General features: G+C 32.7%; 1 protein-coding gene across 1 annotated transcript in view; it reads left to right on the forward strand.

The window, feature by feature from the left end:
• The first annotated feature begins 1,128 nt into the window (after positions 1-1,128).
• Positions 1,129-16,593, forward strand: part of LOC107187318 (cerebellar degeneration-related protein 2-like) — a 28,207-nt gene continuing 12,742 nt past the window's right edge. The window contains exons 1-4 of the mRNA XM_015575391.1: positions 1,129-1,234; positions 12,213-12,325; positions 13,435-13,583; positions 14,415-14,598. Of these exons, the coding sequence (XP_015430877.1) occupies positions 1,129-1,234; positions 12,213-12,325; positions 13,435-13,583; positions 14,415-14,598 (552 nt within the window). The remainder of the gene's footprint in view (positions 1,235-12,212; positions 12,326-13,434; positions 13,584-14,414; positions 14,599-16,593) is intronic.

Consider the following 16,593-nt stretch of genomic DNA (forward strand, 5'->3'; position numbering starts at 1 on the left):
CCAAAGACTCAATCTGTCCATTAGAATCTAAGGAAGGATTCGAATTCAAAGATTCAACGTATCCATTTGACTCCAAGAAAGGTTTCGAATCCAAAGGCTCAATCTATCCGTTTAAGTCCAAGATGGGATTCGAATCTAAAGACTGAATCTATCCATTTGACTCCAAGAAGGGGCTCGAATCCAAAGACTCCTCTTTACGCATCGGTCGAACAAAACTAATCTCCCGGGTGAAAATCCGCCCCAACACCGCCAATCGCAAACAATAACCCAACATCCTCCCCATTACGCGACACCGTCGCCAAGCATCGATCCCTCCGATCCACCGAATGAAAAAATCAACACGGTTCAAGCGTCGCGGTTCCCATGCCCGCGGGGGGGGCAACACACATGCGTTCGGAAATAAAAGTACCATAAGCGGGACAGCGTTTGCACGTGCATATCGAGTGAGGTGTACATATATACTCGCACATACACACACCCGCAGAAACAGATACACGCGGTTTACGAAATGGGAAGAAGGGAAAGGAAGAAGAAGTTGCCCGATCCAGGTGGAGTGAGAGTACCCCGAGGGGAGCAGGCGGTGGGTATATACCCGAGGAAAGATGTTCAACCACCAGGCCAGGAAGGGAATTACATATACAGAGGGACCAGGTGAAAGAGAGGACATATGCTTATACCTGAACCGGAGAAGGAAGGTGAGAGGCTCCGAAGAATGCAGGTGGTAGGGGAAAGGAACTCCAAGGAGAGGGAGGGTCGCGTTAGGCGGTGGATGGGCATTCGACGTTTGGGGCCTGCACACGTTCCCCGGCTACCTAGGATTCACAGAAGACCGGCTACCTTTGGTGGAACCGGTTGTGGTCGATAACCCGAGACGTTCCATCGCGGAACCGTATCAACCTGGATGTGGACGCCTACCAAAAGGACCCCAAAATCGTCCGTATCCAGTGTATATGTGTGTGTGTGTGTGTGTGTGTGTGTGTATTATCTTCAGGATTCGTGGACAGGTCGCGTGCGCGCGCGCGCAAATTTCGTGTGTCCCTTTCAACGAGTTTACCCTAAGTGACAGAGAGAAAAAGGTTGATAGTGAATCGCGAAGGATTTTTCCTCGAGTGATATTCGCTCTGGAAGATGAACGGGCCGAGCGTGGACATGGTCTGGGACCCGCAGACGCAGATGAACTCGCTGGAATGTTGGGATTACTCCATCGAGCTGTCCTGTCTTCAAGGTCCGGAAGGTATATCCCTGAATGAATCGTCGTCCTGACGCGAGTTATCGATGGCTGGGCCGCGTGACGGGACACGAAGTTCAAAATTGTGGAAGAGTTTTCTTTTTTTTCTGATCTTTTAAATTGGCGATCGTTCTGGGTTGGAGGTACACGAGCATCACAGGTGAACACGTGTGTCTGGATGGATTTCTGAGACGTTGTCGAGGTGTTTGATCGAATTTGAGAGTAGAACGTGATTGGACGTTTCTGTGTAATGATGATCGACGAGTGCTACGACGGGAATGTAGTTTATGGTAGAGGTGAAACGTCGATTTCTTTGGTTCGTGTGTTTGTTATATGAATTTGAAGATAATTCCTTGGTATTTGAGTAGTTTCTTTGGGAAATTAATCGAGCAATATTTGTAAGAAAATGAGGGAGATTCTTAATCGAAGGTCAGGAAAGGTTTTGGAGTATTTTCAGTTGCAAACTTATTTTATGGTAGAAGTGAGACGAAGATTTCTTTGATTCATTTTTCTAATATGAATTCGATGATAATTTTGCTCATAGCAATGTCTTGATAGATTGTATTGAAATACTATCTGTGTAGAATTAATCGATCAATAAGACACAGTAGAATCCTAATCCAACATTACGAAAGTGATAATTTTTGGAATATTTTGAATTTTAAAACTCTTCTATGATAAAAATGAAACGATGATTTTTTTTATTTGCGTTTGTAATATAACTTTGAAGATGATTTTATCCATAACAGTGTCTTGATAAATAATACTTAAATACTATCTTTGTAAAATTAATCGAGCAATAAGAAACGGTAGAATCTTAATCCAAGGTCAGGAAAGTGGGATATTTTGAGTTTTAAAATTCTTGTATGTCAAATTAAAATGAACATTTCTTGGACCGTGTTGTGCCATTTTTCTAAAATCAGTTGATAAATAATATTAATGAAAAGAGAAAAGAGAACACAAGTAAAGTTGAGGACTGTGGTTGTTTTTTTTTAGATATCTTTAGCACACCTAACATATCGTTTTCCATAATAAAACTTCGAAGGGATATAACTTCTTCGCGTCTGCATATGATTAACCGAAATAATTCTGGTGAAATATTTTTTTCTCTTTTCGCAACGATCGACTAACCTTTGGCCAGTCTGCTATAAAACAGTTCCGAAGTCTAAAAAATCTTTCGACACTATTTATAGACAATTTACACATCAGCATCGTTTTGTAATTCAAATATTTGAAGAAAGGGAATTCTTTCAGTAGAGGGAACACGAGATAAATTTTCGCACTCCAATTCGCTGAATTTCTAAAACTGGTTTAACACGTTATACACGGAGCTAATTTTGTTTTACTTTCCATTTGGGCGGCGGTGTGAATACGGAAAATGCGTTTATGTATAAACAAAAGATACAGATACCGTTGGTCTCCAAGGACAGACATTTAACGTGTTAACATTCATTCAGTTTGTCCTTTCTCGACTGATTTCGAATGCACTTACAAGTCCATTCGCTCTATTTTGTATCATATGAACTAAGCAGCTCGTAATTTGCGTTATCACACGAGGAAACTGACTGTGAAAGATGACATTTAACGTTCACCAACCTGATAGGTACCGGCAGAACGGCTGTGATATCTCAGAAATTCAGAGTTAATAGGTAGCAGAATGCCTCGTTACAAATTAACGTTAGTTTCTTTCTCTTGGCATCTAGCGTGTTCCAAGTCGACGTGTTGCTTTCGGACGATTATTCGTAATGATTACACCTAATTTTTTTTAAATGCACGTCGTAATTTAAAATAGTGTAGTACGGTTACTTAAATCTGTTCATTTTACATGTTTCACTACGGATGTTACGATAAATAGAAATATGAAAATAATAGACATCGATTTGAAGAATTAGAATATTGATAAATGCAGTATTTGAGAAACGTCAGTATGGACTAAGAATTCTTATTCCTAATGACAATTGAGTCGTACATAGGACAAAGTGACTGACTCCGTTTTGTGAATTTTTTTTACTTTTAGCGCCAAAGCATATCATTGATGCTTAAAATTTTATATTTTATACAAATTTGAAATATAAAATTGAAATATAAATTTACATATAAATGTTATATATATTCCAAATATACATTTTAAATATAAACTTTAAAAATAAATTTTAAAAATAAATTGTAGATATAAATTTTAGGCAGATATATTAAATATAGATGTTAAATTTAAACTTTAAATATTCATTTTAAATATAAATTTTAACAATAAATTTTACAAATAAAGTTTAGATATAAATTGTAGACATAAATGATAAATACAGGTGTTAAATATAAATTGCAAATATACATTTTAAATATAAAGTGTAAAAATAAATTGTACAAATAAAGTTTAGATATAAATTTTAGACATAAATGATAAATACAGATGTTAAATATAAATTGCAAATATGCATTTTAAATATAAAGTGTGAAAATAAATTTTAGATATGAATCTTAGACGAACTTTAGATATAAATTTTAAATATAAATTTATATTAATTTCTAAATATAAATTTTAAGTGTAAAATTTAAATATAAATTTTGTAGAGTTAATCACTTTGGCAAGTGTATTCTGAATTGTAAACAATAGTAATTACAAGTACTACATGTTGAACTGTTATTGAATCAAAATCTTCAGAAATTACTTAATGGGACGGTTATGCCGTAAGACGTACATACGTGGAGTATTTAAATCTCTCCTTTCTTACTTATTTTCATTCTCGTTTCCCTCGTTGGAGAAAATAACCTGAGCTCGGCATTTAATTAGCGTGTGAAGGGAAGCCAAATGTCTCGTAGAATTTACGATTACTGACGTTAATGATATAACCAGTGTATCGAATGGTGATAATAATGAATACAAGTAAAACTGGTGTACTAACATTCTGGACTGACTATATTAAAAAATTTCTCAAATTATAAGTCTGCACGAATTTTTTTTCTTCTTTGTACTAATTAATCGTCTTCGTGTAAGTTGATGCTTCTCGAAGAAGTTTATACTTTCGTTTTGAGCCGTTCGATTGTCGGCAGTTTCTATAGAATAAATGACAATAATTCTGTCGAACATAGAAATTTCTGAAGCATATATTGCATTTATATCTGATCCCAGATCAAGTTTTGAAACGAAAATGTGTAATTTTATTGGACTATGTCGTAACCAATAGACTGAATATTTTGTGAATTCAAATTTTTATCGTTTTATTTGTAGAAAAAGAAAGTTCCTCGTGTACAAGTATTATTGGAATGATCATAAAGTAAAAACTGCGGCGATCTTTAATATTGTTTTTATTTCATGATAAGGTGGACATTCAAATATATAACGATCATAAAAGCGAAAACTTAGCATATTTACCTGTGATTTTAACATACCGCTGCAATTTGACAAAAATATCGATATTATATAACTGTTTAAACAATTTCCACACTCTTATTCCTTACAAACTCGTTTAATGCGTTTTTATTGATTCTAGAAATACTCGAATCCATTATAAGAACTGTGTAGACTTCAGTATAGTAAAATAACTCAAATATTAATAACTGCCAAGTATACTGCGGGAAAAATGTTATAATTGTCCTTTTAGAACTGTAGTGTATTTACATACGAGGATAATGTTTTACATTACGGTATTTCATGTTGTGCAAATTACACGTTGATAATCTTTTCAGAGAACCTGCTACTGCAATTAACAAACAGACCAAACATTAGAATATATTTAATAGTACGAACATTGTTTAATAATTCATATTATTGAATGGGCAAAGATAAAAATTTGTATCATAATAATACATAAAAGTAAAAACAGAAAGTAGAAGGAGAAATACTTTCATTACTACAAATAAATATTTGTTATTTGCTTGTAAATATTTTTAAAAAAGTGGCTAGCATTTGAGATTAGTTCCATTACGTCTAGCTTAATATATTAATCTACTATTGCATAAGAATTCAAAATTAAACCAATACTGTTGAACGTAACTTATTTCTAGACTGTGGATGTTTATGTAAATTCCAAATTTTCATGGTTCATTTCACAGAAATCAAAACTGAAAAAAATTGTTTTCCATATTAAAGGTATATCCAATTAAAAGTACTACAGAGATTATTGAGTATTGCTAAAGTTTTCATTTTAGTATATTGTTAACAATTAAATTTGTTAAATATGCATAACATCCACAATCAACTTATTGCATTTTGTGCCAGTTTAGGCGTCTGAAGGACGTCTCGACGTGTTTAAAACAGACTTGAAACATATTTATTTTAATCATTTAAATTAGGTCCAATGAGTTAAGTAAATTTATTACTTAAAAAGTACAATTAAATGGCTTGAAATAGAAATATTAACATCAATTATTATTATTGTCTATCGCTAATAACCTAAACAAGCGATTGATGCGATCATAAATAATAGAGAAGAAATCAATCGTTGTATGATGTTCAAAACATTGTTACATTAATACTCTCTTAATTCCATTAAACTGAAGCTAGCATCAAATTAAGGGACGAAATTTATCTCTGATTAGATTCTTATGTATACATACATACACGGTGGTCCACGCAATTGTTTAAGTTCACGCAATAATTCCGTTATCAATGCATTTATGAAAAAAATGCTAAAGGAGAAAGATAAATGGTTCGAAGAGTACTACATTTGTAGGCCCTTAGATTTTTTTTAAATGCAACAGTGAATGTGCAATTAACAATTGCATCATTTCTTTAAATGGAAATGCATATTGTTTGTTATACAGATCGATTACTCTGTTCATTCTACGTAAAAAATGATTAGGGTACTATGGCAGAAAAATTATTACTTCTCGAGATATTTTCAAAAAATTTCTTTATTGAAGAAGATGCTCAAACGCTTCTTAGTTTTCGTACTCCAGTTACGATACGTAAATTGCTGCTGAATGATGAAATGCTTACTCGTACAAATCAGTTTCTGTTATGACAACAATGCCGAAACATTTTTGGAAAATACTGAAATACTGTACTGAATTTTGAGTAACTGCGTATGGTATAAATACACAAATTTCACAATCTAACCATCAAATTCCCTGCAGTATGAATAAAATCTTAGACTAACTGAATTACTCTGTTTTTCTCATTTCTGTATTGGAATAGAACATACAAAAGTGAAAGAGAGAGATATGTTCATTGTGACTGTTAATTTTCTTTACTTAATTAATGCAACTCAATTCTCGAATCAGTTTCAACCTTGAAATATTGTTATAGATATTTATAATACAGAAATTACCATACTGAATGATCCATCAGATTGTAAATTAACTAAAGCTGACATCAAACTTTATCAAACCATTTTCCTGCGTTAACAATAGAAATTCAAAAATTCTTTAAAATTGTTTAAAAACTTCGCAGGATTGTAAGAAATCTTAATAGAAGTATCAGGCAATTTTGTCTGCTACTTTTTCGATTCCTCGAGGTAAAAACATCCCTTAAAGGTTAACACGTCGTCGCTCTAGTTCTTAATTGTTCCATCTCCACTAAAAGTTTACAAAGTTTAATATTATAGAAGCAGGAAAATGGTGAAATAATCAAATTATTAACAAAATTTTATCTAATTATCAACATAAATTTGTAATTGTTATTAGTATTTGAAGATAAAACCATTAAGAAAAAAAATTTTCAAGGTTTCGAAGTTAGGACTTAAAAGATTATTTGTTGTTTTCTAGTTTGAATTTTCTTTGTATTATGGTGAATTTGTATTAAATTTATTTGCAAACTTTTCCTATTTTCCTGCATATCTTGAAAACTATACTACATAAGTAGACTGCGGATTTTATGCATTTATAGACTCTGCGAAATACAATAAAAGACAAAATTTTCATCAAATGAAACGACTTTTCTATTTTATTCTTAACTCAATAACATACTTAAGCGAAGATAGAAATTCCTACTTTTGTTCTTGTCTTCAAGAATGACTTTATAAAATTTTATTTTGCATAAAAATCCGCAGTCTATATATAAGTATAAAAATTGTTAGAATGAAAACTAAATGACTTTTATATTCTACAAAACAGTGCGATAAAATTGTCAAAAGTTTATTGTTTAAATAAATAAATAAACAAAATTTATTACAATGTCTATAGCGCGTGAAATACGCTATCAGATACGAGAATGACCGCGTAAATTGTTTAAAATAAGTAAACTCGACAAGTAGTCGAAGGTTAAAAGATTTATGTTGTGTAATGCACTTACTCGAAAAATTCTGGAATTCACGATTGAGCATTAAAGCGAGTCGGGCGACAATAATGACAGCAGGGGATGCTGAAGAGAAAACGGTTGTTGGGTCGCGCTTGCTCGGCACGAAGGTCCTTGGCCCTAGCTTCTTGAGTATACACGATTACACGTTCGTTGCCTGTGGGCAACGTTGGATTGGAGGTCGTCGGTTTCAGGACGACGGAATGCCGCGAATCGGGACGCTCGACGTCAAGTTCACCTGCTTCTTTCGATGATTCGCGATCGTTTGGGACCGATCTGACTCCTCGGCAACTGACGGTATTAGACAGTCAGGGACAGAAGGACAGCACAATTTAACTCTTTAGGGTTAGATGGGTTAAAAACTGTCCCACCTTTTGCTTAGCTTTTTTTATGCATGGTGGGATATATTTTAACCAACCTCGAAAAGTTGAAGTTACTCATAGTCATACAGTTTAATATTTTATTTTTATATAATTTTTTTTATATTAAAACAAATTCTGTGCAACTAGGGTTTTTATTTTATTTAAAATCGTGTGCCTCAAAGAGTTAAGGGGTTACATACATGGGCGTAGGCAGCCACCCCCCCCCCCTAGACGGAAAAAAGTGGCGTTTGTCCTACCCTACAAAAAAAATTGGATTTTGCCCCCCCTCCTCCTCCCTTCCCAGAGTTACAAAATTTTTGCGTAATATTTAATATTGCAGTATAATTTGAAAGACGACCAACAGCCTCTATCAACAAAATGCATACATGTTCAACGATTTATGACTTTAAAAAGAAAACAATACTAGTATAGCCTTTTTCATTGTGTTAGTCGATGAGTTAATATTTTTGCCCCCCTCCCGACTGATAACCTGGCTACGCCCATGGTTAGAGTTTAGCTGTTAAATTAAAAGGGAAAAGTAAAGTATAGTTTAATTTTTATATTTTTATTATACTTTTATCTAAGCTTAGTTGAGCTGCTAAATTAAAAGGGAAAATTAGAAAATTTTGTTGTATATGCAGAATTGTTGTTTATTAAAAATTCAACATATACATTTTATTGTATGTTATTTCCGTAGCAATTTCTGAAAAATGGAGCTATATATCTATCAACAGAAGAGAATGGCGGCCATTTAATTATAACCCATTTCATTAAAACACCATCTGAAGTACCAGATATCTCTCTGTGGGCTTTTATCTGAAACAAGTTGTTTTAATTTTATATTAAAGTAGAGAAAAAGAGCTGGTACTTGTCGAAACCGATTTTGAAAATATGAATATTTTACAAAATGGCGGCTGTTTGGGATTACACTTGTAGTTTGCGACATAAATATTCAACTTCTTTTGTTACTAAAAGAAGAAAAAAATCGAATACTAGATTCTGGTACTAAGAATATTACCATAAAGTTTGATCCAAATTGGTTCGGTAGATTTTTCAATATCGTGGACGCCATTTTAAAAAATAGGTTTGACAAAAACGTGTTCAAATTTAAAAAAAAAAAAATAAACAGTTATCTATCGATTTTAAAAAAATTCTGTTCGAACTTATATATTTCGTTTAAGAAAATATTTGCTCCTGTGGAATTTTTATGGAAAGAAATGCTACCCTTAGGAACTTCTTTAAAAAGTGTTCTCGTGGAACAGATATTTTAGAATCTGTATAATAAAAGTTCCACGGAAACGAGTTGTTTAGGTGATTTATTAAAAAAGGTTCCACGAGACAAGTAAACGTACCTATTAGGTAGTTTTATTTAACAATATATCATATTAGTCATATGTTTATTTAATAAAAAGTATGAAAAACATAAGTAATTAGTAGCTTCATAAGAAGTATTGAACAGAAAAGAGAACTTGTCAAGGATAATACCTAAATAACATTTTTTTATAACTTAAATGAATTGGAATACGTAGAAATTCTGCAATACAATATTATAATATGTATACATATACCTACGTATTTTATTATTATACTATTTAATATTTGCTATTCAGCGCGATAGTATCTATTATAACTATAATAGTATATTATCGTGTTAATATAATTATTTAATATTGTCGTAGTACTATTCATTGAATAGTATTCAGTATTTGTTACAATGCTTGAGAACTGTTTTAATATTAATGAACAAAATATCTGTTCCCGTAATAGACAAATTTTTATTTTCATATTTTATAAGCTCTATTCAAACTAAAACTTTCGTTTTCATAAGAACTTATAATGTGAGAACGTCGTTTAAAAAAGTTCCACGGTCCACATTTTAAATAAGACCTATTAAAAAATTCCATAACTTTTTCAAAGCCTGCTTTATTTTTTGTTATAGGTTCGAGAATTTTATGACTTTCACCATTATATTTTAGGAACACATTTTCAAGACTCCAAACTATAACAAAATGCAAAAAAAGAATCCCCTTAAAATACTCCTTTGACTCGTGATGGAGCAAAACCGTCGTATTTCGGGGGTTTCTCCAATTTATTAATCGTGTTAGAGCGAAATCATGTTATGTCACATACTCTGTGTCCCAACTACGGAGGCTTTAAACCAGTTTGCGCAATCATATATTAACAAAAAAATACTGCTACATCAATTTCATATTTTGACAATCAATATCTGTTGCTAAACAATTCCCTTTTATGAAGGAATTTTTTTTAAATAAAAAAATTAAATCTTTGCAAGGTATTTAATTAAATACAAACACTTGTTCTTGTCTGTATTACGGAACCCTTTCAGTAGCTGCATATGTATTTCGGTGCCCCCAGTTTCGGATCCTGTTCACGTTTCGGTGCCCCGTATTACGGAGTCTTTGAATGTCGCTCCTAACCTGACTTTGGTGAGATAGGGCTATTTTGTTCCAAATATTGTTGAATTATGGTGAGTCATTTAATAAAAAAAAAACACGTAATTATGTAATAAATTTAATTGATGTAATACTTGCTATAATTCACTTCCCAGATAGCACATGACGCCTTGAAGACGGCTTAAAGACGCCTTAGACCTAAAATAGCCGTAAAACAGGCGTCTTTAAGATGTCCTCTGTTATCTGGGATTTAGATAACGAAAATACGGCTATGGGGAAGACCCACGAAGGCTCCGTATTACGGACAAGATTGAGAATCTCGCGGTGGTACAGAATTTCCTTAAAAGAAAAAATGAAAATATTTGTAGGCACTGAATTAATTTTTTTTAATTACACTAAACCTATTTAAGATATAATATGCACTTTATACAGTCAAAATGCTGCTAATAACTGATTAATATGAAATAGTTCAGTAAGCATTCCTTAAAGTTCTAGACAAGAAATTCTATGAAATCACCGAAAGCGTAATGCATATATTTGAATAAATACTTATAACATTGTAACATGTTAAGATTGTCGTTTGTTACTTTGAATCTTATTTGTTAATTGATTAAATTTATTTAAAAAATTTTGTTTACGTTTATTTATACATGTATTATTTTTTTAATGGTGGTTTTAATACAAAGGCTCCATAATTGGGACACATACCCTATACAGGTGTTGGCTGTAATTAAATTTTGCTGGCTCGATTAATCAGTTACATCATCCATGCATGTCGTTAACACGACAATAGTGCGCTAACGACGACGAGTCTCGCCTATCCGAGGCATCCAGTATCACCTTTCCGATTCGTGGTCGTTTCAGATCATTCGATACCTGATCTCTGGCACGCGATGCTTCTTCCATCGTCGCTAACGAGAAAGAGCGTTAACTATAGACCGAATCATGCCAGCCTGGGATCGCAATTAACACCAGGCGCGTGAATCAACCGATCGATCTTCACACGCACCCTTCACATTTAATGCTTCTTTGCCCCGCGAGAGAAACCACGTAATTCATCGGTGGAACTGTTTTGGGCGAGTTATGATTTTGTATCGAACGTTGCACCTAGGAAAATTTCAAGTTTATGGGGGTAATTCTATTCTTTCGGCTAAAAACGTAGCAAAATCTGAGAATCTTTGCTTTTATTCATCTTTGAAGAAGTTACTGTTTTTTTAAAATTAATTTTTAATAATAACCATCACGCAGCGCAAAGTTCGTCGCCCGCTGGTGAACATGATATTTATCTTCCAGATAATCTTAAACGGAAGAATGAAACGGCGTTAATAAGTTTAAGTTTTACTTTATACATACAGGGTGGTCCACGCAACACGTACACCTCAAATAACTTTTAAAGTATGCATTGTATAAAAAAATTTGTTGTACAAAAGTTTACAAAAAACAATTGTACTTGTAGTTGTACAACAATTAAAGTAGATATTTACATAAACATTCATAGTCTAATAGATTATCCGAATCTATTTATTAATATTTATTAGGGTGAATCGTACATTTTTGTTGAGTTATTTAACAAAAAAGTATAGTGTAAGAATAATTAAATCGAACTTCGTCTGCATTTCTGTAAATTACTACCTATAACAAGGCTAATTACTTCGACTATTCAGATATCCTTTCCTCGAAGTGCATACATCCCTACAAATTAAATTGAAAATATTGAATTTATCAGAACTCTACGTATACTGTTAATCATTTCAAATTGCACTAAAATAGTAGCAAGTCAAATTTTGCATACAATTATAAATTTTCTACATGTTAAATGAAGATTAAAAGTAAACTGCAATTAATGTTTGCGTGAAACTGATACGAAATCCAACGTCGATAGAGTATTTTCCAACCACCTAGATCACCATTTTTCAATCTTCTAAATAATAAAATAAAATAATTATTTCTAATTAACTGTTAATCTTTTGCAGATCTGCAGTTGGCGGCAGAACTTGGCAAGACACTGTTAGAACGGAATAAAGAATTGGAGAACATGATAAAGTCGCAACAGACCATTGTCGAAGAACAGGCACAAGAAATAGAGGTAATTCATCAATCACTATGTTTCAAGTTACTTACAATGCCGGAAATATTTATTCCATCACTCTCAAATTTAGTAATCACAATTTTCATAGCAATATGATTGATAAATTGATTAGTATCCAACTTATTTTGGCCAAGACAGTGAGTCACACATTCTTGCAATGAATATCCATTTTAATTGCATTCGTAATACAGTAGAGTCTGCCGTATCCGAACTAATAGGGAGACGTACGTGTTCGGATAATAGAATAATCACTTTTCTGATAACCAACTTCATTTATTTAAATAGAAATCGAGAAAACTGACAGTCTGTTTAAATATTTATTTATGGCTACCATATCCTTTTGTCTGCTGAATTACAGAAATTTTTCGACATAAGTGACTGTGTAAAATTCGATCGAATAGAAGAAGTATACAATGTATGTGTAAACACTACATATTTTCAACAAAAAAAGCATCTGTTGCTGGAGATACTGTGTTCGGAAAACAGCAGGTTCGGATAGTAAAACGGTTGGATGACAGAACGTTCGGATAACAGATCGTTTGGATAGTAGTACCTTCAGATACCAAAATGTTCGGATAGTAGAACGTTCAAATAACAGAATGTTCGAATAGTAGAACGTTCGGATAACAGATCGTTTGGATAGTGGTAGCTTCAGATAACAGAATGTTCGTATAGTAGAACGTTCAAATAACAGAATGTTTGGATAGTAGTACCTTCGGATAACAGAACGTTTGGATAATAGAACAGTCGGAAACAGATCGGATAGTAGAACAGTCGGAACAAATAGTAGGACGTTCGAGTAACGGAACGAATAGTAAGATGTTCGAGTAACAAAATAGATAAGAGTACATACGTTGGGATAGTAAGGTGTTTGGATAACAAAAAATTTAGATAAAAAAATGTTCGGATAATAGAACGTTAATGTATTAGGGTATTCAGATAATGGGTGTTCGCATACGGGAGATTATACTGTACTACATAATAATAAAAGAGATTTAAGAAATAAGTAACGTGTTTAATATTCGAGCGATGCAGTTGGTATTTCCAGTTAATGTACCCATATTAATGGAAGTCACGTGCTTATTTAAACGTGAATGTTTTTCTAGTACATGAAAAAACAGACCGCTGCACTAAGGGAAGTAAACGATTCACGACTAAAAATTTACGAGCAACTTGAAGTTAGTATTCAGGACTTGGAGCGAGCTAATCACCGTCTTGTAATAGAGAACACGAGCGACAAAAAGCTCATCAAAAGGTATGAGAATAGTTGCAATATTTCAATAATATTTCTAGAGAAGATTAATACTGAATTGATAAACGGTTCATAAGATGATATTACAGATACATTTTTTTGCAAATTACAAAAAATAACATTTATTACTAAAGTTACGGATGTTTATGCAATTTCTCACTGTTCGAGAGTTTTCTATAAAAATCAGAATGATCTCATTTCACTGGTATATTAAACTAGTGAAAAAATAGAAACTTTAGTCTACATAATCTGCGATTTGTTTATAACACTTGCTATTATATATTTTATTGCATTTTTTATACTTTTTTCTTTGTTTGTATTTTGTATTCTGCATAAGCAGTTCTGAAAATAAACTAATTGCTATTAGTTTCACATTACATAATTTTGTTTTAAACACGAAAGACACCTGGGTTATAGGCGGTCAAATGAGCCGTTCATTTGCGAAAACGATTAAGTCCACAAAATTTATTTTAAATATATAATATTTTATATTAAATTTATTATAAATATATGTATTAATCAAGATTTATACTGATGCAACTTATTAATATTTCCAATGTAAACGTTGCTTAACCCGCCAGCTGCATTTGTCTACTACAGTTTTTCTTTATCGTGAGCAAACACATTGTTTGTAAAAAAAAGATATTTTAAATAGTTTTTAAATGACTATTTGAACTTGAGTTTATGAAAAAAATGTTTGCCCTAAATACCAAAAAAATACATTGAGCGGGTGAAATATACAATTTCACGCTATAAAGTGTACATATGTATGTAGTTCGATTCAGATCAGCTTTTAATTCATATTTCTTTTCTTATTTTGCAATCCTTGAACAGCCAATGCTTAACGATCGAGAGTCTAGAAGCCCGGTGCGAGGAGTTCCAGAAGAAAATCGACGAGGTACACGAACAACATGAAAGTCTACTTCGGCAACAGGCCACGAGCAAATCGACGACTACCGCGCACACACAAACCACTTTATGGAAAACATCGGTCACGCCGGGTGGCAGCACACAACAGGTGATTAATATTCATAGAATAAAATTTCCATGATCTCAGATAAGTCGAATGATTATCGGTCGGTTCCGTTTACCCACCAAACTTCGAACGATGGATGGGATCTCGGTTTTCATCGTGCAAAAGGAAGAAAAAACCTTGCAACGCGAAGTTTCTATTCCGTTTTCAGTCTTAACAGCTTCCTAACAATCTCCTAACTGTTTTGCACGAGAAAAATACGGTGTCAAATTAATTCACTGGAAATGTTTTTCTTCGAATGCTGTGGACGCACATATGCGTAGGGATAAACCGATACCGCCAAGGTATCGATAGTGATGTGACTGATACCGTATCGATATTAAGTGTTAAATAATGGAATTAACACTAAATCTATAATATTATACTTTATTCAGTTTTTAAAAAATACAGCCATGACTGCAAACACATGGAGGCCTGAATCGTTGACTGACTCAGTCTATTTCTCCTTTTAGTAATTAAATTGCCAGCTTTCGAAAACGATTGTTCGCTAGGGACACTCGTAGCTGGTACTGACAAAATGTCCAAGGCCATTTTGCGTAAATTTGGAAAAGATGTTTTCCGCTGGTTCCACCAAGCGATTGGATCAATTTCTTCGGATTCTTGTTCTGTATTTATATACATATCAATTTCATCACAGAAATTACTTTCCTTTGCCTTATAAATACTAGAAAATATGGAAGCAGTAGAACATCTCGTCCCTGCCTCCTCGGTTTGTAGCTGTTTTGCTGTATGTTCTTCTGAATAATAATTTATTTGAAAATAGTGCTTTAATTTTTTTAAAGCATCCAGATTTCCTCTCTTCACAAAATAATCATTATTTAGACGGGGATTCAAAATTACCGAAAATTCACTGAAATCATTCAAGAGTGGTGCTAAATACTTATTCAATTTTGTTTCCATAACGGTAGCACATGCTTTAAGAAAAATGTCGTCTTTAAAATTAGATATGTGCTGCAATAGTATCTAAATAGAAGTAAATAAAAATTAGTTAATTAATAATAGTAAATAATTAAAATTTATATGTTGTAATTTATAATAATACATACCTGAATAACAATTTGTACGTAACATATACTGGGATATTTCGATTTTGATAAGATAAGGGTAGCTTCATTAAAAACGCTAAGATATTTCGCTATTAATTCGATATTGTCCCAAGAATCAATATTGTATTCAATAAATTCTCTCCTTTCTTCACACAGATAATTTAGAACTGCTTTCATTGTAATAGCGCGTTGTAACATTAGGTATGTTGAATTCCAGCGAACTGGCATATCTTTAATAAGTTCTAAATGTTTTACATGTAATAAAACGCAACACTCTTCATATATTTGTTTCCTCTTACCAGAAAACGTAATAAAGTGAACGAGTTTTGATATTTTATTAACTTCGGTCTGGATTTCTTTTAAACCAGTTTGTACTACTATGTTCAAAACATGAGCAATACATGGAATATGAGTTACATTTTTGTAATCTCCATTAAATGTTTTTAATAATGATAGGCATTTATAATTTACTGCTGCATTATCTGTGGTAAGAGCTATAAGTTTATTTCTAAGATCAAATTCTTCAATAACGCGTTTAATTTTTTGCACAATGTTTTCGGCTTTATGAGGGTATGGGATCATGTCAAAATCAATTAGTAATGACTGCATTGTACCATTCATCGTAAAGTGGCTAGTGATAACAATATATGGTTTGTGTGTTACGGAGGTCCAAAAGTCAAATGTTAATGATATTTTATGATTTGATTCTCTAAAATGTTGAATAATTTTATTCTTTTTTTCCTTGAACGTACTCTGAATTAACTGATTCATGGTATACCTGCTAGGAACTTTATAATTTGGGTTCAATCCACTCACGAAATTAACGAAAGCTTCTTCTTCTACAATACGCAGTGAATGACTTCCCTGAAGTATGAACTTCATCAACAGATTTTGAAGAACAGAAACAGATTTTGTCTCATGTTTCCCAACATTT

This window comes from Dufourea novaeangliae, unplaced genomic scaffold (genome assembly GCF_001272555.1).
Source record: "Dufourea novaeangliae isolate 0120121106 unplaced genomic scaffold, ASM127255v1 scaffold110, whole genome shotgun sequence".
In the NCBI taxonomy this organism is placed as follows: domain Eukaryota; kingdom Metazoa; phylum Arthropoda; class Insecta; order Hymenoptera; family Halictidae; genus Dufourea; species Dufourea novaeangliae.